The sequence below is a fragment of the Metarhizium brunneum genome, chromosome 2 (genome assembly GCF_013426205.1).
Source record: "Metarhizium brunneum chromosome 2, complete sequence".
NCBI classification, from domain to species: Eukaryota; Fungi; Ascomycota; class Sordariomycetes; order Hypocreales; family Clavicipitaceae; genus Metarhizium; species Metarhizium brunneum.
Genome location: NC_089423.1, coordinates 964,183 through 991,457, shown reverse-complemented (window position 1 = coordinate 991,457; position 27,275 = coordinate 964,183). Strand labels below are relative to the sequence as shown.

The following is a 27,275-nucleotide window of genomic DNA, read 5'->3' as shown; positions in this document are numbered from 1 at the left end:
TGGGCGCTTGGGCTGAGCAAATCGACGGTGCACGCCGCGCGGAATTGGAATACATGTCACGGTTTTGGAAATTATTAAATTATTATAAAAAATAAAATAAAAAAAAGGCTAGCTAATTACCAGGACCTACTAGTAGCACAATCAAGAGTCGTACCTGGCTAATTCAACAGTAACACACAATTTAAAAAACACTGCGTACACGCATCGCGATGCGTCAAACCCACTACATATAGTTTCGGGAATTATTCCGCGAATGCAAGATGCCCTGATCGGATTGTGAGATCTCCATAAATACTGTCCGGTTATTAGGTTTTGTGGAGAAAAATTAGTTCGACCTGCTATGCTGTTCCACTCGCTATGCATATACGTTGGCACCAAATCTCAAATATATGTAATTTCCCAAAAATGTTGAGTCAACTTTTGACTGCATAAATGGTGGCATGTTAAACAGCAGATGCAGCAAGAAATTCACCAAACTACAGCGCGGAAGACGATGGCGATGAAAATTGATAAAATTCCAGCGTTGTGGTTGTTTTGTTGCCAAATCTATCTGATACAAGAAGGTAACTTTGGGGTGGCTGGCTCGCTATGCTGGCCGGCTCGCTGTGCACCTACATATGTATGTTACATACTTATACAGTCTGGTGTTATGTGCCCATCAAAAGTCAAGTTTCCATCTACTCCTTGCGCGGATGCCCCTGGCCTGGATGCCACTGATTACGCTTGCATTCCTCACTATCCCTTTCGTCCATGCAGTATAAAAACTTGCCGTTTGCGTTGCTACAAGTCATCCGGGGAGCAAAACAGTTCTTTTCTTCCTCTCGCAGCTTGTCCTCCTTTTCCTTTTCAAGCTCGGCGGGCGTTTTTTCCTTTGGCGGGTTTGCCTCTTCCTTGCATCGCGTTTCTCGGGTTTTGCCTTCATTCTTGGCCACATCATAGGCATACTCTGTGTCGCACGGATCCACGTCGTGCCAGGACTCGCATGTCTTCACCTTCTTGGACCAGTACCACCGACTCTCATCCTTGAATGCGATACACTTTTGCGTCTGTGGTAGTAGTGTTACTCCCGACGGGTCCGTGTCGATGAATGGAGACGGCTGGGTTCCTGCTTTCCCGTAGATTGGGTTGATTCGCAGCCATCGGCCAAGCGCCGTGTCAGGACCCAACAGGCCGCCTGGCTTTGCATTGTCGGGAATCGCGGTGAGCAGAAAACTGGCTGCGCTGGCTGCAAAACGAGCTGGACCGCCCAGGCCGAGCTTGGCCGTCGAGGGAGGCGCTCTGATTATGTTGTACATGTCAACCAGTTTGCTTGGTGCCTCGCTGACCAACTGGCCAAGCGTCTTGTTCAACAACTTCTCATCGTCACCTGCATCGGCAATGATTTGGTTGAATAGAGCCAAACCTGAATTCTTTGCTGCGTCGGGCTTATTTGCCACCTTGGAACCGCAGAAGATCTATAAACGGCAGCTAGTTAGTCGACACGCTGTGGCCAACATAGACAAGTAGTTTCCCCGAATACGCGTTTCGACTTACCACATAGTCAGCTTTCATGTAGGACGCTCCAGCTCCATTGAACTCGCGACCAACACTGTCACAAAAGATTGTGGCAGCTGCAACCGAAGGACCTTCTTTCTTCGCGCCGTCTTTCTTGCGGCACGTTCCTTGAAGCTTTTCATCGGCTTCCAAAACATCGCCGGCTTCAAATCCAGCATTGCCGCAGTACGTTTCCAGAGCCTTCTTGGCGCCCTGGTCCGCCTGTCTCTTGCGGAGCATGGCCGGATTTCCGGCGGCCAGTCCGGCCAGCAAGGCAACAAGTCCGCTTGAAAGCTTCATGGTGATTCTGGTAATGTGTAGCTAAGGATGTAACTTGTCCGAGAAGAGTAGAGTTGAGTGAAGAGTACTGCTGCACAACCTCTCATCTCACTTGCAACCTGCCGTGGCTTTATATACATGCGAATACAACTCGAAGCGTCCCATATCAAGTCTAGTGATTGTCTGTACAATGCCGAGAACCAAGAAACCTAATGTCCCTTCTTCACAATGCGCCATCATGCTCATCAGGCAACTTTGCTGGTAGCCTTGGCGGCGCAACAACTACCGACCGGCCAGAACTCAACTTGACGGACAGCATGTTGATGATCTCGCGGCAGTTGTGGCCATCATTTGCCGACAACTGGACGTATTCACGCGCCTGGCCCTCATCGTATACAACTACCGATTCTAGCTCGATCTCATGCCACTTGGACCTTGGGCATAAAATACGTGGGGACACTACGTGTCGTGCTGGCGTGGTGACGTTGCGCATAAGCTGGGCAAGGCGCGTGCTTACCGCTATCAAAGGCCATTGATACACGGGCATGACACCAGACTTTTGCTACGCGGGCCTGACTCTTGTCCGGGCATGACTTTGGACAATTCTGCCGCGACGCCCGTCTGGACTCTGCGCATTAAAGTTGGAAATTGGTTGACCCACAAGTTGCACTGTCAAACGCCAAACGACCAGATTTCCGGGCAATTTATTGACTTTTTCTGCAGAGGCGTTCTTGTTGAACGTGAAACGGCATCATGTGCAGGGTCCAGCCCGCACCTTCCATAAATGGCGAGCCTTGGCAGCATCTCTAGCTTGCAGAATCAACGCACGCCTTTTGTCTGTGTTCCGCTGTGACGTTCAATAGTAATGACTCCCCCAGACTGCAGTGGCCTATTCTTTCCAACTTTCCGTTGTTTCCATTGCTTCCGAAGATCCTCAGCCATCTTGGTACGCGCTAGGTCCTTCATGGTCTGACGGAGCTTGGTTGACTGGACCAAGGCTCCGCGTATAAACCGGTCCATTTTAGTCTTCAGGACTGGCTGTAACTCTCCTAATACTTCCCGGAGGTCCTTGATCTTGCTGGTTGCCTTATTTAAGTGCCGCAGTGTACACGGCGTATCTAATAGCGATGATGACAGGTTGTTACTACTCGGGGTGAGGTCGGGTGTAATGCTTGTATCTGGTCAAGGATTGGTTATAGGTTCTAAGGCATAATACTAGTCTTCCTAAACGTAGATTAAATAGTAGGAACCTTAAATACTTACTATTAAACTGGCTTAATTATAGCTAAGAATTCTGACTTAGTAATATAAAGGCAGCTATCTTGCATAAGGAGGTCTAACGCCTTCACATGGTAGTGCTTTAATAGCTAGAAAACAATAATATCTAGCGGTTAGAGGATATATGTAAGATGTGGAGGTAAGCCAAATAATATAATACTGTGGTCTTTGGCGTACTGGATAAATTCCACAGTATAGTGTGAACCGTGACGAATGATTATGAGAAGTCTGTGTTGCCCGTCGTTTTCTGCGCCGTTTATCAAAGGGCTTCGGCCATTCAAGACTTGGCTCATCGTTGGCAAGCCCCGAGGTAGATACAGCAATCGCAGCATCATCGTGAAGTTCTGGGATACGGTAGTCGGTTTATTACACAGGAAACTAACTATTCACTCATTTTTGTAGAAAATCAACAGTCTCTTATTTTATCCGAGCTCAGTCGTGCTGTGTAACAGCGTGGACCCGGCACTTGACATTATATCGAGGTTTAGCAGCGCGGCTCAGCCAAGCCTGACAATATATCCGCCGCATGACTTGGTTTTGGTCGTGTCGTTGCCATCTTCGAAATAAGGTTTAGACGCAACGCTAATAGGCGGGCACCTGGCCCACAATTTAATTTGTGCATCACCCGGAATCTAAAACACGGGAGGCAACCAAGGATCAACCGATGTACATAATGCACTCCGTAAGAGGCTAAAGCAGGTGTGGCGGTGCCGGTTTGCACTCTCGACTTCGGCCCCTGCCTACCGGCCGAGACCAGCTACAAGCGAGATTAACTATAGTACCAGCCAAGGCCAGGCTGGGTGGGCCTCGGGGGTATATCGGTATCTCTTTGACTGCGATTTGGCTTGTGGAGACTCGCTTACCTAAGAAAATTGTATGGCAGTGGAGTTCTCCACAAGCCAAATCGCAGTCAAAGAGATAGAACCCCATATCCATGCTTATGCATGTAACCCACGTGTTCCCAGGCTGCGACGAGCAGCTTCCGCCAACATTAAAGCAGCACGCCAAGATAAGGCTATACGACCTGGTTTTACACATGTAATGTAAGAGTCCCGTACAACTACATGTTCCCAGGCTGCGACGAGCAACTTCCGCCAACATTGAAGCAGCACGCCAAGATGAGGCTATACGACCCGGTTTTACACATTGATATAATGCAAGAGTCCCGTACGATAATCTTGGCGCGTCCTTGGCGGGCGTACTCTAGATTCGCGATGCCCCACTCGAATTACTACCCAGCCAAAGCCAACAATTATATTCAGCAATACTCTCTCTTTATCTATCTGTTCTGCAATACCTCGGACTGTTTCTATCCTTCATGTAAGACACTAACACTACCGAGTAAGCCAAGGATCTTCGGTCATATTGTTTGTCTAACTGTCAGTCTGTCTCGAGTTTCTACAAATATCTATTGTCCTGCCAACAGGGTTGAAAGCGAGTCCATCTATTGGGAGCTGTATGCATGAGCGCTGTAGCCCACATCGGGCTCGCCTTTAATACACACACATTGGTATAAAGGTTACTTTAACCCGATTAAATATATATTACCTCCGGAGAGATTAAGGCTGGCAACTACAATAATAACTCAAGCCTTACCAAGAAGCCAGACAAGGACACAAGCTATTAAGGATTTGATATATCTCCGTAACTCGGATTACAAAGTAGTATATCAGAGAGGGCTTAATCTTAGTATATCCGGGTATCTAATAAGAATAATAATTTTATTAAGAAGCTTAGTTAATATAAGTCTTATAACGTGACAATATCAGCACTGCCGGTCTGTCCTGCAGGTCGCTCAGATTGTAAGATAGGTATATACAAGTCCTGATGCTGAGATCCGAGTGGCCCAGTCCTGCTTTCTTGGGACCGGACTGTTTTCTCCAAGGTCATGAATCCACTATGCACGCTTAAACTTAATAGCAACTTTAGCGGACAGATTGTAGCCAGGAATACTAACAGCTTACGTAGTTTTAAAGCCTAGGCCCGCGTCCCTGGTATCAATTCGCTTCAAGCATTCAACGCGGAGCTGAAGACGGCGTCATGGGTTTGTGCATTTCTGTCTTGGACCCCGAGCGTGAGGGAAGAAGGGCTTGAGGAGCTCTTGCACTCTAGAGCCCGATGCTGTTATCTCGCTTGTCGCCCGGCAGGTCCGGATAAAAGCGAGTGCAGAAGAAGCAGCTTCCGGCACAACCTAGTATTTGAAGTTAATTTCTGGAGCAGAATTATAATAGACATGGTCATATATTGCTTTTTTGCGTGCTACTTGTTGGGCGCGGTAGTATTTTAGGCAATAATCTCTCTTAGTTCGGAGCTTAGCCGCCACATCTAGAAGCTTAAATAGGTTTATCTCCTCTAGTCGAGAATAACACGCTTATTAATCCCTTACTGCAAGCCTCTCACGTCAATTCCAAGCATCAAGACCTACACTATTACACACATGCTCTCAATTAATACCGTCATAGTCTCCGAATTGTGGCTGGCTGCACAACTATGTTTTTGCCTTTAGGTTAAAGTCTAGTTTGATACAGGAGCAGACGAGGCGTGGAAGATAAAACTCGGCGGGGTTCTAAGGAATGTGTGCCAAATTTACATCGCACAAGGTTTACAAGCTATAAGAGAGAGAAAACTAGGTTATTGACCCATCAAATAGGGGCGCAGGTAAATAATATACATGGGTACTTTCCTTTATTTGTCCGCCTAGTGCCTGTTTATTTCGCTTAAAACATTTTTAGACGGTAATTACAAACGGCAAGAGATCCTACCAAGCCTCTTTGAGATGGCGCTCCGCCTCCTATAGCCATGTTTCAGCTACTGTCGCTTGCTGAGAGCTCCCGCCCGACAAGCCGAGACTTTGCCACACATTTCCCACAAAAGTATATTGGGGGCCGTCATTATTGGAAAAAGAATCGCTGATTGCTCCCCGCAAATGAGGGGTAAAGCCGCCTCAAAGCCAAAATCTGATTTACCACAAGCCTAGGCCGGCCTGTGAGGGGCGGTTACACCGTTTATAAGTACACTTCTAGTCTAGTGCTCTTGGGAATATTCAGTGTATTAAGCTAGCATAAGGCATCAAGATTCTCGTTCGTGTATTCCTGTTGTACCTGTATATAATAGAAAAGTAAATATATCACTTTCTAAAGTCAAATAATTTAGACTTTAGTGTATTGAGCCTAATTGTACTCTGCAATAAAACAATATAAATAAGCGCTCTTCGCTCCCGATAATAAGACGGGAAAATAAACAAGCAAATCGCGTAACCCCGATATAACAAAGCAAGATTTTACCTCGTCTATATTCTACACTTGAATTCTTTCACACAAATCCAAAATGCGCTTTACTTCTGCCGCAGTAATCCTGGCTTCCCTAGTCGCTAATATTCACGCTGGGTTTATGCCAAACGAAGCAGGCGGCATTTTTGAGCCCGAACAGCAACAACACTTTATTGGCATGTTCGGTCTAGCTCCAGACCAATCCTGTAACAAAATTGATGACGGAGTTGTTGCCACGGCCCAACATTCCCATGGTCTCCTGGACAAGAATATGCATTCTATCAAGGTCTACGTGTCTAATTGCAAGAGTACGTCAAACCGCTAGCACTATTATGAGTGTCTTTACCCAAATTTTGTAAAGAAAATTAACATCTTGGTAGTATTTGTTTGGGACACATCTCGCGGCGGTTTTTGGATTTACACAAAAGATAATTCCTGCCACTCTATTCCAAAAGGCGCCTTATCTTGGCGCGCCTACTGTTAGTCCGTGACTTATTGAATGTAAGGTTGGATAGTTATTATAATACGGCCTTGTATAGTATAGGGTTTTGTCCCTGGAGCATAGGGTTTTCCTTATATTATGAGTGCAAATATAAAGGCTATTTTACTTTTATCCGTCCAAGTTATAAATTGAGAATGCCGAGACTATAATACCTGGATAGAATACAACTATAGAGATATGAGAGAGCAGGTAATAGACTCGACGCACTTGAAGCGGAGGATATAAAGCTGGTATAATAGTATAAGTCGTAGCCTTGTCTTTACTTTATATACAGCATTTATTCTTTGTACTTGTAAACAATCCGATATAGAGCGCTTATGTAACACTCCTGGGGCATTGTGCTTGCGCTCAGTGAATAGAGAAAAGTGACGGGCAATAAAGTTGAAACTAGTCTTGTCATTTCTCCGTAACCGGTTCAATTATCCAAATCCCCAGTTTACATATATTCAAGTCTTGACGGTTTGTATCTTGGTATGAGAAATGGCAACGTCGCCGCGAGTTCTTGCTCAGCCACCAACAGTTTCACAACCGCTCATCGCAACTTGTTTAGCTGCACATGACCAGATGTGCATACAAAGTATCCGCAGCATGTCTGACTCGTCTCTTTTTTCTGAGGCGCCTGGCGGCTCGTCCCGCATGAAATATCATGTATGGGGTAGGAGGCGGCACCGAGATTCAAGAGTGTTTTAGGCTTTGCAGTTTCAGCAGAGTCTCAAGTGAATGCAGTCGAGTGGCAGGCTGTAACCAGAGCGCCCTCGAAGACGGGAAGTCATTGGAAACCTGTGTCATGCTTGATGGGAAACCAAGACAGGAGGTGTTGTTGGCGAGACGGTTCATACACTGGGACCTCAAGTGCTGAGACGCAACTTGGCGTTGATTTTCACACTGGCTTCCCATTCATTGGCCAACTCGGCAAACAGGGTTCATGTACCGGCAGAGCGACGACGGGCCGAAGAATGTTGCAGCCGCCGCTGGCTGCCGATGCCATGATCTGCCAATGCGACCCGAGCATGTTGATGCGTACTGTCAATCGTCGTACGGTCTGTCCTTGTAGGACACGGGGCCCCCTGGTTGGTTGTCAAAACAGCAGACGAGGAATTCCAAGTCAAGAGAAACCAAGACTCAAACCAAAGCCAAAACCTGCTCATCTGTTTCGATGCGCAAATCACGCCGACGCGACTCATACAATAGAGCAACGCCGAGAAACGAAACGACGTCCGGAAACGCAGCACTATTCGCCGCGCTTCCCCAGGACAGGCCGCAGCGACCTCGACAAATCAGCTGTTTCTCAAGACTACATACATGCAGCCGCAATGCAGTCTACAGTGCTCTGTAGGCCCGAGCAACACGCAGCGGTGAAGCTGGCACGGCTCGGACCCCCAGCTTGCAGGAGTTTCCATGGCAAGCGACCGCTTTGCTCCGACCAAAGCTGGCAACACGAGTCATTTGGCGCACGCATAGGCATAGTGCGGAACGGAAGGCTTCAACTTGGCATTCCGATAATTTATCTGGGGGAAATGGCGCCATTTCGGACATGCAGCGGCTCCCTTCCCATGTCCTTGATCCTCCCTTTGTGCATCGCACACGCCGCGACAAGGGCGGTCCCCTGGCATCGCGAATCCGAGGACGCCCAAGCGCGCAGAACAAAATAAAGACATTGATGGCCAAAAGGGCAAATCCAGCTGGCATCTGACAATCAATTCATGCGTAACCAGCGGGGCCGCGCCGAAACGTGTGGGGAATGAATCGTCAACTGCATCAGAAGCCTCGATTCAAAACTCGACCATGCATGCACACGGAGCGCCACGGCTCTTCATCGTCGCCGCTGGCAAAAACATGATTCAACCTCATCGCCCAGAGGGTATAAATACGCCCTCGACTGCTCTCTTCACCATGCCCTCTCAATCAAACCACTTATCCTCATCAGCAGCCCTATCCAGATAGTCCACAACACTCCCGTCTTCTCTGCCTCCCCAACCATCATTCAACATGGCATCTTCACGTCAAGACTGGGAGAAGCGCATCTCCGACCTCATCAACGAGGCCAGGAAGCACCACGAAGCGTACCCCGCGCAGGTGGGCAACTTTGAGCTGCAGATTCACCCCTCCGTCTACTCCCCCAAGTACTTCCCCGAAACGCTCTGGTACGGCCAGAACCTGCCGTCCATCGTCAAGGGCGGCTCCTTTCTCGAGATGGGCGTCGGCTCCGGCCTCGTCTCCCTGCACCTCGCCGCGTCCGGGTCCAAGGTCATCGGCGCCGACATCAACCCCTTTGCCGTCGAGACCGCCAAGGGCAACTTCTCGCGTAACCGGCAGGCCGGCACGTTTGTCGTCAGCGACATCTTTGACCAGATTGACGGAAAGTTTGACTACATCTTCTGGAACCACCCGTGGCAGATTGACTCGAGCGTGCCCGACGAGCTCAAGACGGAAAAGACGTTTGACCTGGGGTACCATTTGCTGCAGAGGTTTGTGGCCGAGAGCGCGAATTATCTGAATGAGGATGGGAAGGTGTTGCTGGGGACGAGCTCGTTTGCGGATTTGAAGGCCATTCAGTCTATAGTGTCCAAGGGGGGCGACTCTCTGGAGATTGTTCGCACCGGGCTGGGACATTTAGGGGGCGGTGTTACGGAGGAATATTACATTGTTCAAATATAATTATTGTTTAGAGCCGGAATCTACTTTACTTTATTTGCCTTGGTCCTTGTTTCACCGCACCAGAGTGTTGTATATTGCTGATGTGTGAGAATGGTGAGAATGGTGAAGGACGGCGCATGGAAACGCAGTGTCTGCGGTTATCGCATAATATGACCTGACATGACCGGATCTCCAAGAGGATCAAAAGCTTCACGAGAATCACGACCTTTACAATCAATAAAAGAGCTCGAGTTGTAGGCGAATAGAAGATGTCGTCGAATTATTCAACGAGACAAGGTTGCAATGGGATACGAGGCCCGGAATGGCCACACAACTAGCCAGTTCTTTTCTAAAGCCTACATGGTATATATACGTGCAATGGACTGGCCGACGCTATTTCTCCAGAACTATAAACGGTGAACTTGGGTCGAGGGATATTGAGCGACGTGTGGCTAAAAAGTGCAGTGCTGAAGTTAAATGGCTGAGCACACTGATCTATCGTCTCCCCTGGTAAGTAAATATTGACTTGTTTTCTGGCACAGTGAGTAAACAGTAGTAGACTAAGGAAGCTCATGATAAAAGACAGAGATAATCCCCTAACGCTTGGCTGAGCGTAAATTCCCAAGGACTACATACAACGACCCAAAAATCTTGCCCAGCTCAAAGCCGGCTCATCTTACCATGGCCGTCGATGGATTTAGTCCGCGGCTCCTTGTCTAGTCAGAATAAGGCGTTGACACGAGATGCTTGCGCACCACCATGGTCTGCCACGCATCACAGTGGTTATCATCGACGCACGAGGCAAAGAGACCCGGAAATAACAGCCGTTGGCCAATTATCTCTGATATCCGGCTTATAGTTGTGCCCTTTTGGCTCTGTCCCTGTGTTGTCTAGCATATCAATTACAGGCTCACGTTCCAAATGTGATATTATGGCTGAGATGGATGCAGCCAGACCGGCAACAAATGGCATGGTTGTATCGACCTTTACACTACGACAGTCACCGCCGCAACTAAAGAATACTTGGCTTGTCGAGCTCAACGTGGACTTTTAGTTTCAAAGCTTTCGGGCTGGTGAAGGACCCGTGAGGTATCCGGTGGCCATCCCCCACCCATCCCCATTTGCTCTCTCGATGAATGACAAGAATTCTTATACACAATAATCTAATTGTATAGCTTGACTACATCAGCAAGAGAAGTTGAGCAGGTGGCGGGGACTGGAACATTCAAGTGAATCTTGCATCCTGGTTTGTGGATCAACACCTTGTTTCAGAACAGCAGCGGGACAAGAGAGACCAAGTGGCTCTGCTTGATAATAAAGAAAGAAAGTGTGAGCAAGAGCTGCAAGTATTGTTAACCAGATCACATCACATTTGCTGTCGGACGACCATGAGCCCTGGCCAGAGAAGAACGGAAAGTTGCACATGTGAGAACTTGAGCCCCACCAGCCTCGCGGCATTCGAAAGGACGGATTGACGACATTGGATCCATTCTCCATTGCCTGCTCACAAATTCACAATCATGCCCTTACCTCGACACATCCACCCGCGGCCATCATGGACAGCCCCTATGCCAAAGAACTCGCCACATCATTCAGGGCGCTCCAAAGAGCCGCGCAGCTCAGCCAATCCATCGCCTCAGCCGCAGACAAGGGCGTCCTCGAAAAGGACGACCTGAGCCCCGTCACCGTGGCCGACTTTGCCATCCAGGCCCTGCTGATCGCCACCTTCCGGCACGCCTTCCCCGGGGACCGCTTCGTCGGCGAGGAAGACGCCTCGGGCCTGCGGCGCAACGAGCTCCTCCTCAGCCGAGTATGGGACCTGCTGCGGGAGACTCGGCACGACGAGCACGAGGACGCGCTGCCCCAGTCCAGGGAACACGTCTGCCAGCTCATCGACCTGGCGGCGTCCACTGCGCCCGGCGGCAAGGGGTCCCGGCGGACGTGGGTGTTTGACCCGATCGACGGCACGAGGACCTACGTCCGGGGCGAGCTGTACGCCATCAACGTCGCGCTCCTGGTCGACGGGGAGCAGGTCCTCGGGTCCGTCGGCTGCCCCAACATGTCCATGAATGCGGCAGCGCCCCTGGGAAACCGAGACATTGACCCCCTAGGCCGCGGCTGCATCGTGTTTGCCGTCCGCGGGCACGGCGCCTACGTGCGGTCGATGACGGCGGCCGACGACGCCGTCGTGAGGCCACTCTCCGCCGCGCGAGAGGGAGACGCCGTCCGCTTCGTCACATGCGTCGGCATGGCGGACTCGGCGCTGGACGGCGTGCACGAGGCCGTCGCCGACAGGCTGGGGGCAGCGTTCCCGGGATGCGATCTGGTGCCGTGGGTTCTGCGCTGGGCGACGCTCGCGCTGGGCCTGGGAAACACGACCGTCTGGGTGTACAAGCGGCGGGATCGGTACGCCAAGGTGTGGGATCACGCGGGCGCCATGCTCCTGTTCCAGGAGACGGGCGGCAAGATTACAGACGTCCTGGGCAGGCGGATCGACCTGGCCGCGGGCAGGAAGTTGAGCGCCAACTTTGGCTTTGTCGCCGCGCCGGAGCATCTTCACGGCAGGGTCTTGGACGCCGTCCATCAGGTGTTGAGGGACCAGGGCCACGGGGACATGCTGACCGCGTGAAGCTGCGGCACATTCGTGATGTACGAGGAATCACCCATGCCGCGCAAGATGGAGCATGCGTAACGAGCACTAGACTTGGAGAGCCATCTGATAGACAATATTGCAATCTTGGCGAGTACAGACTATATCCCACGACACCCAGCTCACGACAGACAGTGCGTCTTTCCAACCCAATGTCCAGTCATGCTTCGCCAGCTTCATCGCTTCGTGTAAACCCCCGTGCTCACGGCGTGATAGCCCCTTTTGCCAACCCTGTCGGTCAACTCGCTCCTCCACGCCTCCCCCCTAGCCAGCCTCTCCATCGTTTCCACAAACGTCCATTTCGGCCGCCAGCCCAGCTCGCGCACAGCCTTGCCCGAGTCGTACACCCTATCAACCCTCGCGAGGTGCTTCCACCCCCTGGCCCCAAACACCTCGTCCACCCCCGGCGCCACGCTCCGAAACACATCCTCGGGCCGCGAGTCCAGGCGAGCCAGCGTCTCGGCATCGCGGGAGAACGGCGGCGGCGCGCTGATGATATACTTGGCCCATTTGACATCCCGCGCCCTGCGCATGGCGCACACCGCCGCGGAGACAATGTCCTCCACGTCGCACCGCCGGTACGCCAGCTCCAGGACCTTGAGGTTGTCGTCCCCCATGGCGCGCCGCCTGTCCCCGTCGTCGTCCTCCTCCGGGAAGAAGCGGCTGGTCCGCAGCACGAGCACCGGCATCCCCGTCTGCCGCTGCACAAGGGCACACATGTCCTCGGCGGCCACCTTGGTCACGCCGTAGATGTTCTTGGGCACCGGCACGACGGCCTCGTCGATCCACGCCGCCGGCGACCCGGGCTCGGGGCTCAGCGCCAGCCCAAAGCTGCTTGTTGTGCTGAAGAACACGAAGCTCTCGACCTGGTTGCCCAGCCTGGCCGCCTCCTCCAGCAGGACCAGCGTTCCGGTAATGTTGGTCTCGATAAACTGTTCCTTGGTGTGGCTTTCCACGTGGGGTTTGTGGAGGGTGGCCGTGTGCAGGACGTGCTTGATCGGGTTGGCTTGCAGAATGCCCGACACCAGGGCGCGGTCGCTGACTGATCCCACGTGCTGGGTTGTTTCCGAGGCGAGGATGTCGATGCCGACGGGGTTGAAGCCCAGCGAGGGCAGTGTGAGCATCAATGCCGTGCCGAGATGGCCCGACGAGCCGGTGACGAGGACATCGTGATGAGGCATTCTGTATTGACTTTGGTGTCTGTGCTTGACCATGGAGGAATCCAATCGCAGCCGGCGCTATTTATATGTCCTTTTTTTTTGGTCGGGATAGTTGTTGTTTCTGTCTTCCGCTCTATCGGAAAACGGGATAGAAACCGGGCACCTAATTCCAGTCACAACGCGGTTCCATGCAGAAAGAATGGCAACTTCTCTGGTTCACGCCGGAGCCCCGTAGAACCAGTGGGGCGGCTGGGCATTTCCAGGCGGCGAATGAGTCAACAGCCGATCCAAACCTTGGCATCGGTCCCCAGAGGTGCAAACCGCTGTCAACGGAGACAAAACTAGTGGATCATCGTGAGATGTACGAATTGACCGATATTGTCATCCATGTAGAAACCATCACAGGTCAGTTATCCTCGAGGACGTGGCTGCCGGCTGTCATCGGCCGTCTGACAGTTGGCCGAACCTGAGAGTGGACTCGGTGGAGTCTCCGAAATCAGGAACAAGACATTCAGTGTTCACATCCCTTCAAAGCCCCGATTGACATCTTGCACATCCGTATTATTCATTCAATCGCAATACATGCCCCTCCTATACCGGAGAGATCAGAGTTCCCAGTCGCATCATAGCCGCCGCAGGTTCACCCTCACCACTAGCCCCCAACCCGTCCGGCTCTCCCAGATACCCATCTCGCTCTGTTTTCGAAACGTCGCTTCTTCCGCATTCACCGTCATCCAAACGTCATCCAAAGGTTTCCGATATGGTGTCAAAGATGGAGAGGCAGTCGGCGCCGCCGTCTTGGCTGGTTCGTCCTTCTTGAACATGGACCAACGGCCAGCCATCGTGGTCGCCTTGTTCCGCTCCACCTGGGCCCGAACCGTTTGACGATCAACAGACGCAGTTGCACGAGCTGGCTCGAGATGCTTGGCTAACCGCTTCGCCATGTCTTCGTCTGACCACCACAATTCGTCCTGGGGCCCCGATATGCTGCGCTGCTCGTCGTCGTCGGACCAACGGCCCCATTCATCAAATTCCTTGGGGCCGCCCGCCTCTGATGTGCAAGTCGCTGAATGATGCTGCGGTTTCTTATCGCCATCTGCTTTGAGGTGTCTCTCAACGCGTATCAGTTTCGTCACTTGGCCGCTCTGTTTCTGCTCATTGTCGCTAAACACCCATCCCCTCCCGATGGCTTCATCCGGCACAAGGGTTGCCTCCACCAGCGTCGGCGGTGGACTGTAGGACGCTATGGAATCGAGAAGAACCTCGATGTGCGGGACCAACAGAGATAGCGTCTCGATATCTTGCTGATCGCGGGCGGATGACCGAGCGGCTTGTTCCTCTAGTATCTGGCCACGGAGACCAGATAGTTGCGTGGAGAAGAGGGACGAACTCTGCGGCACGTATACATGGCTCTGCGTGGTGTCAGAGGAATATGAAACAGATTCCGCAGGGGCGATGGAAGAGTATGGTGGCGGCTGGTCCTCGTCTTCAAACATTTTGAAAGGTTGTCGTGACATTTGGCAAGGAGGAAAGCCGAGGAGAAAGTTGGGCGTCCCAGCAGGGGGATACGCCAGGTGAGACCTATATCTCGGGAAATGCCGTCTTCTCTTTCAGAAGCTGTCTATCTCAAGTGTTCGGTGAGTGTTCAACACACCCTTGCAAGTTGTTACTCGAGGTCCAACACGGCCTTTGGCGAAGGGGCTGCGCCTGCTCGCAAGCAAACAACAGTCATGTCAGACAAGGATTCCACGCACGGGCGATGCAACCAGCAGTCGCGACCTGCGACAGTCAAAAAGGGCGAAGCGAACACGTGCCGGACATTGAACGGAAAGAACAAATGCCATAAGACTTGAAAGGCAAATCATGTCCCCCGCGCCATGCACCTCTCCGGATGATACTGGATCCAGCTCCATGGAGTCATGGACAAAGGCACCGTGGGCCGAACTTTCCAAGTTCAAGCCGAACGTGGTGGCTGTGTGGAGGAGGCGCAGTTTGCGCTCCGGCTTGGCGGCTCTTCAGCTTTGGGCTTGTTGCATCACAGCTCAAACGCATGTGCCTTGACTGTCTGGAAATGATCAAAGAACCCATCCATCGATAGGGAAAGCTGGGCTGAACGGGGCGATGCCCAAAACAACAGAGCCAAGTTCCGACTAGGCCCGAGCATTGCAAAAACAAAAGTGAGGCGGACTCACTCCAGCCCATGACAAGGATTGACAAGCCATGTTAAAATCGAAAATCCGCCAACGCATAGTCAGGTACTCCACACTGGCACACATATGAACAGACACATGTGATGCCATTGTACAGTAAGTTTACACCGACTGAGCAAACGAAACTAAAGCCTGAGCATGACGCAAGGAGAGACCGCCCCCACCAGCCAGAGCAGATATATGTTGCCCTGTAGATTGACAGCAATATTATCAATCACCTCGGGAGGCAGTGCACCACAACCTGACCTCTGAGGTGCGGCTGGTGCGGCATTCTGTTGATTGCACTTCACTCGCGGCAGGCAGGAGAGTTTGCCCGACGGAGATGCACTTCCAACCCCAACAAGATTACTCTGTATTCCAGCCGGTGAAGCAGGTTTCCTTTCTCCACATTCCACCCCAATAAAGCTGTCACGAGAGCACACAGCCTTGTTTCTAGTGTTACATGAGGCGGAACATGGATGAGACGGACCAGGATGCTACCTCAGCTACAGGACCGACGCCGTAAAGGGCAAGTTTCTAGAATCGCTTGTTCTCCATTGGTGCGAGTCTAGTTCAGTTTGACGTTTGGGACTTGCAAGGTCGGTCTTCGCTTTTACACAGGCCAAGCCAAGCCAGCCCAACATAGCCCAAGGCTTTTCGCATGCCTTGCTTGTCTTTCGTTTGCGACATGTCGGTTGTGTGCCGTGACTTCAGCCGAGACTGATGAGGTTCACTGTGTAGCCTGCTTGGGCATATTCTGCCAGGCAGGACATATAAGGAAGTGGCCACCCCAGCCAGGCCTTTATTGGGAAACACAGAACACAACGCGAAGCTGATCCAAACAGCGCTCATCAAAGATCAATCATAACAGAGTATATTTACTCAAACAGTACATTTAGTAAGTGCCCAAGGTTCATTTATTCCGTCGCGTCCTGTCTATATATACCTCGTGGCTCGTCGTCTTGCCGCCACGTCCTGACTCCTCATCGCTTCCTTCATCTTCCCCCAGCTGACACTTGCAAAAGGCCATTGCACCAAACAAACACAGTCATCCACAATGCTACGTTACAAGGTATCCGGTCCCGACGAGTACCTCGCCATTACGGGATGGCGCGTCCGCACCGTCAAGATCACCAAGTCATCCTTGGTGTGGCCATTCCAGCGTTACTCGCGGTTCAGCGTCCAGCCGCACGACTACGCCATGGACCTGCAGGCCATGACAAAGGAGAAGCTCCAGTTTTCGCTTCCCGTGGTCTTTACTGTCGGTCCAGACGTTAATGCCCGCGGCGCCAACTCCTCCTCGGAAGCGGAAGCGGCAAACGAGGGGACTGCCGGTCGTGAGGATAACGGCGACGCTCTCATGAAGTATGCCATGCTGCTGGCGGGCTCTGACGACAAAAAGACCGACGCCAGGGCCCACGTGGCCAGCATCGTCAAGGGAATCATTGAGGGCGAAACCCGCGTCCTGGTGTCGAGCATGACCATGGAGGAGATCTTCACTGAGCGGGAGATGTTCAAGAAGCGAATTTTTCGCAACATCCAGGGCGAACTCGACCAGTTTGGTGTAAGTGCCATCATTGGGGCCGTTTTTTAAAGAAGAAAAGCATGACATCAAATACTGACTCAGTCTAGTTGAAAATCTACAATAGCAAGCAAGTTCCGGCCCTTCCTTTTTCCTTCATTGCCAATCTCTTACTAACCCTTTTTTTACAGTGTCAAGGAGCTAAAGGATGCTCCCGGATCCGTCTACTTCGCGTCCCTCTCCCGCAAAGCGCACGAGGGCGCCACCAACCAGGCCAGAATCGACGTCGCAGAAGCGCAGCTCCGAGGCAACGTCGGCGAGGCCAAGCGCAAGGGCGAGCAGGAGAGAGAAATCGCCAAGATCCAGGCCGACACGGCCGTGCAGAAGACGGAGCGGGACATTGAGCGCGCGGCGGCCGAGGCCCGGCTCATGACGCAGCAGACACACCTCACGCGAGACGTCGACGTGACGCGCGTCGAGGCGCAGCGCGCGCTCGAGTCCAAGGACGAAGACCTGAAGAAGCAAGTCGAGATCAAGCGCGCGGCGGCCGAGATGGAACGCCTGCGCGCCAAAGACGTGGTCCAGGCCACCATTGCCCGCGAGAGCAAGCAGCAGGCCGCCGACGCCGCCGCGTACGAGGTCACGGCCAACGCGCGCGCCAACCAGGAGGCGAACCAGCGCCTGGCCGACGCCGACGCCTACAAGACGCGGGTCGGGGCCGAGGCGGAAAACTACGCCGCCCAGCAGAGCGCCGACGCCGGCGCCTTCCGCCAACTCAAGGAGGCCGAGGGAATCTCCGCCATGGCCGACGCCTACGCCAAGCTGGCGGGCGCGTTTGGCGGGCCCGCCGGCCTCCTGCAGTACATGATGATCGAAAAGGGCACCTACGTCGAGCTGGCCAAGGCCAACGCCGACGCCATCCGCGGCCTGCAGCCCAAGATCAGCGTCTGGAACACGGGGGCCAGCGGCGCCGGCGAGGCGGGCAGCAGCGATCCCACGGCCGCCATGCGCAACGTCTACCAGATGCTGCCGCCGCTGATGACCACCATCAACGAGCAGACGGGCATCACCCTGCCCGAGTGGCAGTTTGGAAAGCTCAACGCCGGCATGCAGGCCATGAACCAGAGCAATGTCAATGGCCATAAGGCCGCCAACTAGCTTCTTCTTTCCCGAGTCTTGAAGCGCCGCAGTATCAAGGGCGGATTCACAAGCAAAGGACGAGCCGATGCGCAAGCGGCTGCATGTACATTACGTTGATACCCTTGACTTTCTTTTCTCTTCTTTTTTTCATTTGTTTCCCGTCTTGATATAGAATTTCCCCCCTAGTATAGCCATAAGCCTAGCCGTCTACGTTTTATATCCACATGCAGTTCTACCGTGTTTGTCAAACAACGCCACGAGTCCCATGCTCCCGCATACATCCAACACGCCACGCACACAACAGCCCCTAACTAGCATCGCCAACCTTGATCACCACTTTACCAAAGTGCTTCCCACTGGCCAGATACGCCATGGCCTCCTTTGCGTCGGCAAACGCAAAGACCCTGCCCACGACGGGCCGGATCTTCTTGTCCTCGTAAAAGCCCAGCATCTCCTCGAAGCGGTCCTTGCCGCCGTTGATGATGCCGCGCAGCGTCACGTTGCGCCGCAGCGCCAGCACATTGACATTGAGCCTCTGCAGCCCGTCGCCGCCGGGGCGGTCCTCGTCCTCCTTGCCCGACAGGTAGCCGATGCAGTTGATGACGCCGCCAAAGGCCACGCTCTCGAAGCTCTTGCGGAGGGTGCGCGCGCCGCCCGTCTCGAAAATGACGTCGGCGCCCCGGCCGCCCGTGGCCTCCATGACGGGCGCCTGCCACTCCCAGTACGTCTTGTAGTTGACGGTGTGGTCGGCGCCCAGCTCGTCCGCCGCGCGGCGCAGCTTGTCGTCGGACGAGGACGTCACGATGGTCCGGTAGCCCGCGGCGTGGGCGGTCTGCAGGCCGGCCACGGCCACGCCGCCCGTCCCCTGGAGCAGCACGAACCGCGACCCCGGGTCCGGGTGCTCCCCGTCGTCATCCTTCGAGTCGGTGCCGATGTGCCGCCCCAGCGGCCGCATCCAGTTGAGGCTCGTCCACGCCGTCACGCCCGCGACCGGCAGGCAGCTCGCCTCCTCGTCCGTCAGGTACCCCGGCACGCGGACCAGCGAGGCGGCCGCGAAGACGCGGTACTGCGCGAGGACCCCCGGCAGCGGCAGGCCCAGCCCGCTGGCCATGTCCTCCTCGCGCACCGCGCCCCGGAGATGGGTCTGCAGGAAGATGGACGCGACGCGGGCCCCCTCGCCGAGCAGGCCGGACCGGCTCTCGACCACGGTGCCGCACATGTCGGAGCACGGGACCAGGCGCCGCGCCGGCTCGCTCGACGCGTGGTGGTCGTACTCGCCGCTGCAGACTGGCGCGCGCGCGGTCAGTCAGGGGGACTCACAAACTCGGCCTGAGACAAAACTCACCCTCTTTGTCGCGGTAATTCAAGCTCACGGCGTGAATCTTGACCAGCACCTCGCCCTCGCCCGGGCGCGGCACATCCGCCTCCTCCATCTGCAGCTTGTCGATGCCGTCCAGCCCCGTGGTCCACTGCTTCATCTTGTCTGGTGCCATGGCTGCTGGCGGCTCTCTGTGTCCCGAGTTGCCCCCCAGGAATCCCGGGAGCCAGGACGCCAGTGGCATCGGGGGCCTAGTTATACGTCTCTGCCTCGAGGACCGGAATTTCCGATCTCTCCACAAATTCGCTCGCTCGGCCGGGGCAATATTAGGCCGCGCGTTGGAAATCAAAAAAAAAAAACGAAATAAGAAATTCGTTGTAGGAAAAGCTGCCGAGATGGTTTCTCGGGGTCAAAGCGAATCACCGAATGACGGGGGAATGGTAAAGATGAGTACTCCGTACCTAGGTAGGTAGTTATACACACCAGGCACTCCGTTGGGTCAAGATGACGTGTTGGGAAGACGGGCCCAATCACACAGCCAGTCGTCAATGGGCATCGATTAGGGTGTCAAGGGCGTTTCAGATTTCGCCTCCCGAATTATCAACCCCCCTCACAAAGCACATGTGCTCAACGCAACCTCGCTGCTTGAGCCGCGAATCCTCTCGTCAACCATCAAGACTCCAAAACTCCAACCCAGCATCCCGGACAAGGATGAGCCCGTCACCCATCCGACCTTTCCGACTAGGCGGCAAACAATGGGCCTCGATCCAACCGTCACCAGGGTGCCAGGCACTGCAAGTTCCATAACATGATTTATTTTGCAATACTCAAGAGACAATTCGTACACAGCTGCCGTGCTTCGCTACTCTCGTGCCACTTCCCTCTCGCCTCTCGCTCCCTTGTCTCCCATCGCTAGCCATCAAGGCTCAATCCCAATCCAGCAGTCTCACTCCCATTAATTGACCTCTCATTGTGTTTCCGAGAAACCCTTTTGTGTATCACTTTGCTCCTGTCTGTATTTCAACCAAGAAAAAAAAAATTCATACTCTTCCCAATTCACCTCCACCATCACAACCGCACCACAGCCAAATTTCATGCTCACACTTCCAACTCTGATAAGAAAACCAAATATCCAACACAACAATGCAGCCCCCAACGCCACTCTACATTCAGGTGGCTTGCTTGTATGATTGTGCAAGCAGCATGTCTGTAATGCCGAGACACCTTGCTCATCTCTCCTTCTGGTCGCAGAATGAATGCAAAACGAGTCCACTTGGAGTTGTGCAATCGACAAAGCTAGGGAGAAAAGCCACCTGTCATGGGAGGCAAGTAATTGAACAACCGAGATATCCGAATATGAAGCACCAAGACATCGTATACCGTCAAGGTGTAACGGCATACTCAGTGATGGCGTATTATATCCTGCCATGGACCGCACTGAGCTGAGCCTGTGGAGGGAAACCACAGACCCAATAACAAAAAACGTGATTAACCAAATTTCAAACATGAATGCAGCAACACAAAGACTTTTTTTGTCGTTATTTTCTTCGCGTCATGCCAGTTTCCACCACTTGTACTGAACAAATAATTGTCTCCTCCGCTTTGTTATGCTAAACGCATTCTCGCCTGCAATCGTCCTCATGTTCGAATCGTCTCCTACCGAAAACATGAAAGAGGCCCAAATGAAGTCTCACTCGTTGTCGTCACGGTCGTAACTGGACGCCAGACAGGGTATTATGGTGGGTATACTGTGATCGTGCTCGTCGCCGATCCAACTCCCGCCACTGCTGGCGCGAGGCAGCGTTCGCCAGGAGCAGTTGGTGCGGCTGTCTAGACGTGAAAGTCGTTAAAACGTCGTCATCATCAATGGTTTTGTAGTTTTATTCATAGATCTTGTCGGCAAAAGGTACAATGAACAAGCTTCAAGGTGCGTCTGGAAGCAAGTCGTCATCTTTCGTAATGGTCGCCCATGTGTTGAATAATGCTGTATCCTGGTCCGTACCCCATACTCTCCTTGAGGCTTTGGCATCATCATCAGCGTCGATACATGAGCAAATGGCTCGCACCACATTGCTTCGATCGACAATCTTCATAAAAAAAAATATGGTGACTATATATATAGATATGTAGTGTGTTAGGGGGATTTCCAAAAACAGGCAAAGACAATTTCGCGTCAAGCGTCCGGAAAAGAAATGTCAATATTACAAAATATCGTTAGCTTGAGAAGCCGCAAATCGGCTTAGCTTCTCCACATCGCTTCGTAATTGAGGGTTCGTGGAAAAGTCGTAGGCGTTCGGGGTGGTGTTTTAGTGATACCTAGAGGCACCAGTGGGATTAGCGGCCACACGGGCACCACTGTCTGATGAATCTACTGGCACATATTAGCTTTGCACTTCGATATACACGCATGTCACCCCAAACGTACCGCTGCCTCGCTGCATATGTCCGTTAGATCGACCACGGCCGCCAAAGCCACCCGTCGACTCCCATTCGGGACCACGAGGCTGCCTCTCAGGAGCGCCCTTGTGACTGGTGACACCAGGACGCTGGCTGCCAATAGCCCCTGGAGCGTTCCTGCCCTGCGATTGCAGCGGGTTCGAGTCGTAAGGGCTGAGGTTCAATCCGCTGAGACCCGCGATAAGACTATCACCCTTGGGGCCCGGTGTTCCTGGATTTCCAGGGTGGGCAGGCTGGTAGTCGCCGAATCGAGCAGTGGAGCCTGGAACCATGTTGTTCAGACCGCTACCTGGGGCGAGATAACTGGAGGAGGCTTGCGAAGGGCTGGGCGTGAATGACCTAAGATCGGCAAAGCTCTTCGCTGCCCGTAGATTATTAGGAACACCGCTACCGTCGGGGCTCCCTGGAAGCTCCAGCGTGGGACCTTGCCGGCCCATCACATGCGAATAATTATTGGCTGCGGCTCGAGATTCCCGATCTGCGGCAAAGTCGAACGTTGCCGCCCGGCTCAAGCCACGCTTGTGCACGTCGAGGCTGTTGGCTGGAACGTTTTGGATGTTGGCTGTGGGGGATGGCTGTTGTCGCTTCAACACCGTAATTTGCCGTGAGTCAGCTTCACCGATGGATTGATGCTCCAAGCCCATGTGGTGAGCTAGGATATGGATGGATCGCCGGTGTTCCGGGCTAATGCCGGCAGGGAACACCAAAATCTCACGACTATCATCTCGTTTGAACATGACCAGTTCAGTGTAAAATTCGAGGCTCTGGGGATCGTTCAAATCGACATCTCCTACAGAGCAGGTTAGTATCGAGATGGTATGCATTGGCAAGCGATGTGCCTGTTCTGGAATAAATCACACACGTACCCAGGTGAGATGACGGTGTTCGCTGTTGCGTCTGCGACATGCTACTCAGTGATTGAATGGAGCTCTGCTGATGAAGAATTGGAGCACGATGCTGCTCCTCGAGTTGTCCACGCCTCTCTCGTTTTTCTCGTTCAATGCGCTCCCGTTCGGCTTCTGGCAGCATTTTCTTATATTCGACTCGAAGCTTTCGTCCGTGGACATCCATGCCGTTCATGGCTTCGATAACGACCCTGGTGTCCTCAGCAGACTGGAAGTTGGCAAAAGCGAGCCCCCGAAACACGCCATTGTCAAAGTGATAATTGAATGCGTATGGCTGAGGCAAATTCAAATCTAGCATAATGGAGGCAAGGGTTTCCTTTCGAACAGCAAAAGGGATATTCTTGATCACAATGGCAGTGGGGATAAGCTGATCGCCATCCGATGCGGTCGAGCGCAGGTCTGGTGACGTGTGAGCCTGTCCATGATCAACACGAAGTCCACCATTAGACATTTGCCCTCCATTCAGACTACCCGGGAATGATGGTAGCCCATTGTTGGGCATCCCCATGGCGCCTTGATCTGTCCAGGTCTGCGTAGGGTCATATTAGCATGCAAAACAGGAAATTGAGCTCCAGATCAGGCGTCACGTACTTGAGGCAATGCAGCTCGTCGGTTGACGCTTCGCTGGCGATTTGGTCCATTCATAGCCCCGTTGACGGTAGCGACGCCGACAGAGTTGTAATTCCATGATTGGCCATTATCCAGCATGTAGCCACCAGGCATTCCACCATGGCCAGACATGCTGTCCATCGCCCTGGGATTGTATCCGCTGCCTATTCTATCCGATGGATATAGAGCCGAAGAGCCGAGTGGGACATCAAACGGCCGCTGTGGTTGACGAGGCAAAGTCAGACCGGAAGCGAAGCCAGCTCCATAGTTTTGTCGTGACGTCGGCGATCGGCTGGCATGGCCTGTGTAATCGAGGTAACCCATGTCGTGGGGTTGTTGGCTCATTGTTTCGGGAAAAGCTTGCGCCGAAGGCGATGAGTTGCTGCTGTTTTCTCACAACAGATGGACCGGGTCAATAATTGTTAATCTCGTTGTCTTGGAGACGCCGAAGGACGATGCCAGCTCGACGAGACGTGACGAGCTTTCTCTGCGACGCTTGCCTCAAGATGGAGCAGGCCTTCACAAACAATGAGATATCTGTTACAAAGATGTTAACAGCAATGCGTACACAGCCGCACACGAGAGGTAAAAAAAGTGTTTGTCGGAACAGCGTCAGTCTGCTGTTTCTCTCGGGGGACAGTAGCAGCTCGATTCTTAAGTCATAAAAAAGGCCAGTCTGAATCTCCGCCCAAAGAAGAACACATAAGAGTTGGGGCGAGGTACGAGTCGACCGTCAGGCCAGGTGACTGACTGGTGGTTGAGGGACAAAACTCGACGATTCTGAGAAGCGGTGGAGTCAAATTTGGGGCCACTCTCGAAATATGCACAGCTGTCTGCGATGAATAGATGACGAGTGGACAGACGGCGACAGTGCTAGCCGTTAGCAGGCAGTATTTCAGCCAGCAAGGTTGACACGATTGAGGCCGGGTTGAGATTGAGGATGCGAAATCCTCGTGGCGGCGTCGTGAGAGGCTCGGGGGAGGCACAGAAACTGGACGCAGGGCCAATATGGTTTGCCGGGTCTAGGAAGTCAAGTGGTGGCGTAGCAGCTTGGCCGCGGTGGCCGGGAGAGGCTGCCAATAACCTTGGAGGGAGACGGCAATCGGGAGAGGATCAGGTGTGACGGCTGCTGATCACGACTCGCGCTCATATGCCACAGCAAACACACAGGACGAAACGAGATGCCGTGCGGTGGGCGTAGGCGTACGGAGGCGACGCGGGCACGAGGACGGGAAAGGAGCAAAGGATCAAAAGACAGGAGAGGAGGAGGAGGAGAAGGGGGAAGCACCCAGCTAAGCTCTATGCAAAGTCCTCGAGGGGGGATTGGGAGTTTGGGGGGTCACAAAATGAGACTCGGCGTGGTGGTCAAACAGAAAAAAAAAGACATGGATATGGGATGGGGCATTTTGGGGCAACCTCGAGGTTGGAACATTGGAAGTCGGGGGGCGGAAGCTGAGCCGGTGGGTGGTCTGGTCTGGTGTGCTGCTGGAGGCAGCTGGAGACTCACTGGGTGCTGGTCGCTGGGTGCCGCAGAATGGGGCATCTGGAGACGAGACTCGGGGGATCCACCCACCAGGCAGTTTCTGCCTTTGCTCACCCACTTTGGCTTGCATCAACCCAGCAACCTGTTGACGAGGACAACCAAGCTTGACACAACAGACACGCTTGGCCGTCGTCGCACATGTCAATAACCTCTATTACGTCTAGTCATTCTAAGGACTCCTCCAGTTGCATGTTTTCACGTCTCCCGAAAGACCAAGATGTCCAACAGAGTGTGAGAAGCAAGAAGAAAAGAAAAAAGGGCCCTGCCCCAATGACGACTACCTGGACTTATTCACTCTGGCTACAACACACGGTGCGGCATATATCCGCACTGTCAGACTCGGCGCTTGGGCCAATGAGGAGTGGTTTGTACCTTGCCACCGCACTTGCCGTAGGCAGGTACATGCAGGCTACAGGCGAACAAAGAGCCCAGCTGAGTTTGCCTGGCCGCTCCAATGGCCCAGGCTGGTGCTACAGTGCGAGTGCGGCACGCCCGCACGCTTGGACCCAGATATCATTTCGATTGTGAGCTTCTGCTTCGCTTCCTCGTCACGGTATCAAGGCTGTTCTTGTGATTGCGCAAATATCTCCGGACCCAACGCAGGTTTGGCAGGGTCTGTGACACCGGCACGATTCAGACCTCTAGCCGAGGCATGATGAAGGTGTGAAGCTGCATTGATGCATCACCATCAGGAGTCATCAACTGCGTGAGTGTCTCGAGACCACCGACGGGCTCAGCCGCTGTCCACAAGCAGCACTAGCCACTCCTAGCCGCCATCATCCAGACATCTGGGCATCCGGGGCTTGGACCCTACCAAGCACCCCAGCATCAGATGGTTTAGACCCCGTCTTCAGTCTGGCTGTCGCTCTCCCCGTTAGGCATCGGCCGCGCAACGCCACACGAGAGCCAATTCTTGCGCATCGATTTAGGCGAGAGTTCAGGGGGCAAGCGGGCAAGCGGGCAAAAAGACGCGCAGGTAGCAGAGGCTATCATTACGCCCTACTCCGTACTATTATTCTCATTGTACATACGGCCATGGGGTGCAAGTGGTGTGACCCTGGGGTGGTGCTGCAACACAATGCGGACGGTGTCTGTGTGGCCGTGGTCTTGGATGCCTGCCGCCGCACTCTGCAGCCCAATGGCTCCAAAATTATTCTTGCTCCAAAGTCCTAATGCAGCAGAGAGTCTTCCAAGGTTCAGCACTACGAGCATCTACCGAGAAGCCTCTTTGTCTGTACAGTGTATTGATGATACAAACGAGCAACCGCTGGCTGATCCGTGGTCCATACTCTAGATAATCCCAGAATATATCGACTGCGCTGTTGGGCCGATGTCACATGTGCGGACTGGCGTCTCCTTCGCTCCTGCCAGAAATGGGGCAAATGCCATCATGTGTCGAGGGGAATTGATTTTGCCTCGACAAATGCATGCCCTCGCTTGGTGCTCTGCGCTCGGCAGAGATTGCACGACACTCTTGTTGTTGCTCTTGTCCCGTTTTGCTTTGCTCTGTGAAGTGAAACTACCTACCAAGTGCCAGCACCGAGGTGATGCTCGGGATCGACACCAGTCTCTGGCGTTCAGATTGACAGTTGAAGCCCCTCGCATGCCGGGGCCCTCAAACCGGTCGACCCCTTCCAGCTAGTAAATGTCCTTGCTTCAAGACCGTCTGCGACATTCGCCTGCCTGCTTGGCTTGCTTTGCTTGAATAGGGGTAGGTACCAGCTTTGTTGCTCAGCAAAAGGCGCATGAGCGACGGCGTTTGATCCCGTAAAAGTTTTGAAAACTTGAGACGGCAAGATAATGAATCATGTTGATATCAGTTTGGTGAGCATTCCTCCAGCCCTTGATACCTGAGACCAGACACGTGCAATAACCAGGATTGAGCGCCTAGGTCATTCGCTCTATTCGTTTGTCTTGAGCAAAGCTCGTCCGACCCCACCGCTCTACGCCATCAACTATTTGTACCACCGCCTGCTCCGTACAATACGGAGTGGTGCAACAAAGGACAATATACGGGTGCCTGCGGTTCCGAGAAGCTTCTTCAAAAGAACTGAACTATGCAACTAGGATTATGTCTTTCTTTTCTTTTTTCAGTTCCTGCTGCCGTGTTGGTCCAACCTGTATGCCGCGTGTGGCTGTGGAGTTTTGTCCCTCAAAAACTATTACTTCGTATTGTCGGCGACGGAAACTTGAGAAATGGTACCGAGTAATCCGTACCCAGCAGTTGACCAGCTTCTGATGGGACGGTGGTATTATGGCAGATTGATTATGCGGGGCTTGTTGG

At 53.2% G+C, this 27,275-nt stretch overlaps 8 protein-coding genes across 8 annotated transcripts; 3 read left to right on the top strand and 5 right to left on the bottom strand.

Annotated features, from left to right (window-relative positions):
• Positions 1-677: 677 nt before the first annotated feature.
• Positions 678-1,833, bottom strand: G6M90_00g032860 (uncharacterized protein; the record flags this gene model as incomplete). Its single annotated transcript, XM_014687731.1, has 2 exons — positions 678-1,454; positions 1,534-1,833. 2 exons carry the CDS (start codon positions 1,831-1,833, stop codon positions 678-680), a joined length of 1,077 nt encoding a protein of 358 aa, XP_014543217.1.
• Positions 1,834-8,850: 7,017 nt separating this feature from the next.
• On the top strand, positions 8,851-9,519 carry G6M90_00g032850 (uncharacterized protein; the record flags this gene model as incomplete). Its single annotated transcript, XM_014687730.1, has 1 exon — positions 8,851-9,519. The coding sequence occupies one exon, from the start codon at positions 8,851-8,853 to the stop codon at positions 9,517-9,519; it is 669 nt and encodes a 222-aa protein (XP_014543216.1).
• A 1,534-nt stretch (positions 9,520-11,053) lies between these two features.
• MET22 (3'(2'),5'-bisphosphate nucleotidase) lies at positions 11,054-12,127 on the top strand (the record flags this gene model as incomplete). The annotated part of the gene is made up of 1 exon (XM_014687729.1): positions 11,054-12,127. One exon carries the CDS (start codon positions 11,054-11,056, stop codon positions 12,125-12,127), a length of 1,074 nt encoding a protein of 357 aa, XP_014543215.1.
• A 197-nt stretch (positions 12,128-12,324) lies between these two features.
• On the bottom strand, positions 12,325-13,329 carry G6M90_00g032830 (uncharacterized protein; the record flags this gene model as incomplete). Its single annotated transcript, XM_014687728.1, has 1 exon — positions 12,325-13,329. One exon carries the CDS (start codon positions 13,327-13,329, stop codon positions 12,325-12,327), a length of 1,005 nt encoding a protein of 334 aa, XP_014543214.1.
• Positions 13,330-13,931: 602 nt separating this feature from the next.
• Positions 13,932-14,804, bottom strand: G6M90_00g032820 (uncharacterized protein; the record flags this gene model as incomplete). Its single annotated transcript, XM_014687727.1, has 1 exon — positions 13,932-14,804. The coding sequence occupies one exon, from the start codon at positions 14,802-14,804 to the stop codon at positions 13,932-13,934; it is 873 nt and encodes a 290-aa protein (XP_014543213.1).
• A 1,750-nt stretch (positions 14,805-16,554) lies between these two features.
• On the top strand, positions 16,555-18,177 carry FLOT1 (Flotillin-like protein 1; the record flags this gene model as incomplete). The annotated part of the gene is made up of 3 exons (XM_066130117.1): positions 16,555-17,061; positions 17,130-17,149; positions 17,211-18,177. The coding sequence occupies 3 exons, from the start codon at positions 16,555-16,557 to the stop codon at positions 18,175-18,177; spliced, it is 1,494 nt and encodes a 497-aa protein (XP_065986452.1).
• A 289-nt stretch (positions 18,178-18,466) lies between these two features.
• Positions 18,467-19,652, bottom strand: G6M90_00g032800 (uncharacterized protein; the record flags this gene model as incomplete). Its single annotated transcript, XM_014687725.1, has 2 exons — positions 18,467-19,446; positions 19,505-19,652. 2 exons carry the CDS (start codon positions 19,650-19,652, stop codon positions 18,467-18,469), a joined length of 1,128 nt encoding a protein of 375 aa, XP_014543211.1.
• Positions 19,653-21,783: 2,131 nt separating this feature from the next.
• On the bottom strand, positions 21,784-23,793 carry cip2 (RNA-binding post-transcriptional regulator cip2; the record flags this gene model as incomplete). The annotated part of the gene is made up of 4 exons (XM_014687724.1): positions 21,784-21,845; positions 21,903-22,724; positions 22,801-23,368; positions 23,431-23,793. The coding sequence occupies 4 exons, from the start codon at positions 23,791-23,793 to the stop codon at positions 21,784-21,786; spliced, it is 1,815 nt and encodes a 604-aa protein (XP_014543210.1).
• Between the last annotated feature and the right edge of the window lie 3,482 nt (positions 23,794-27,275).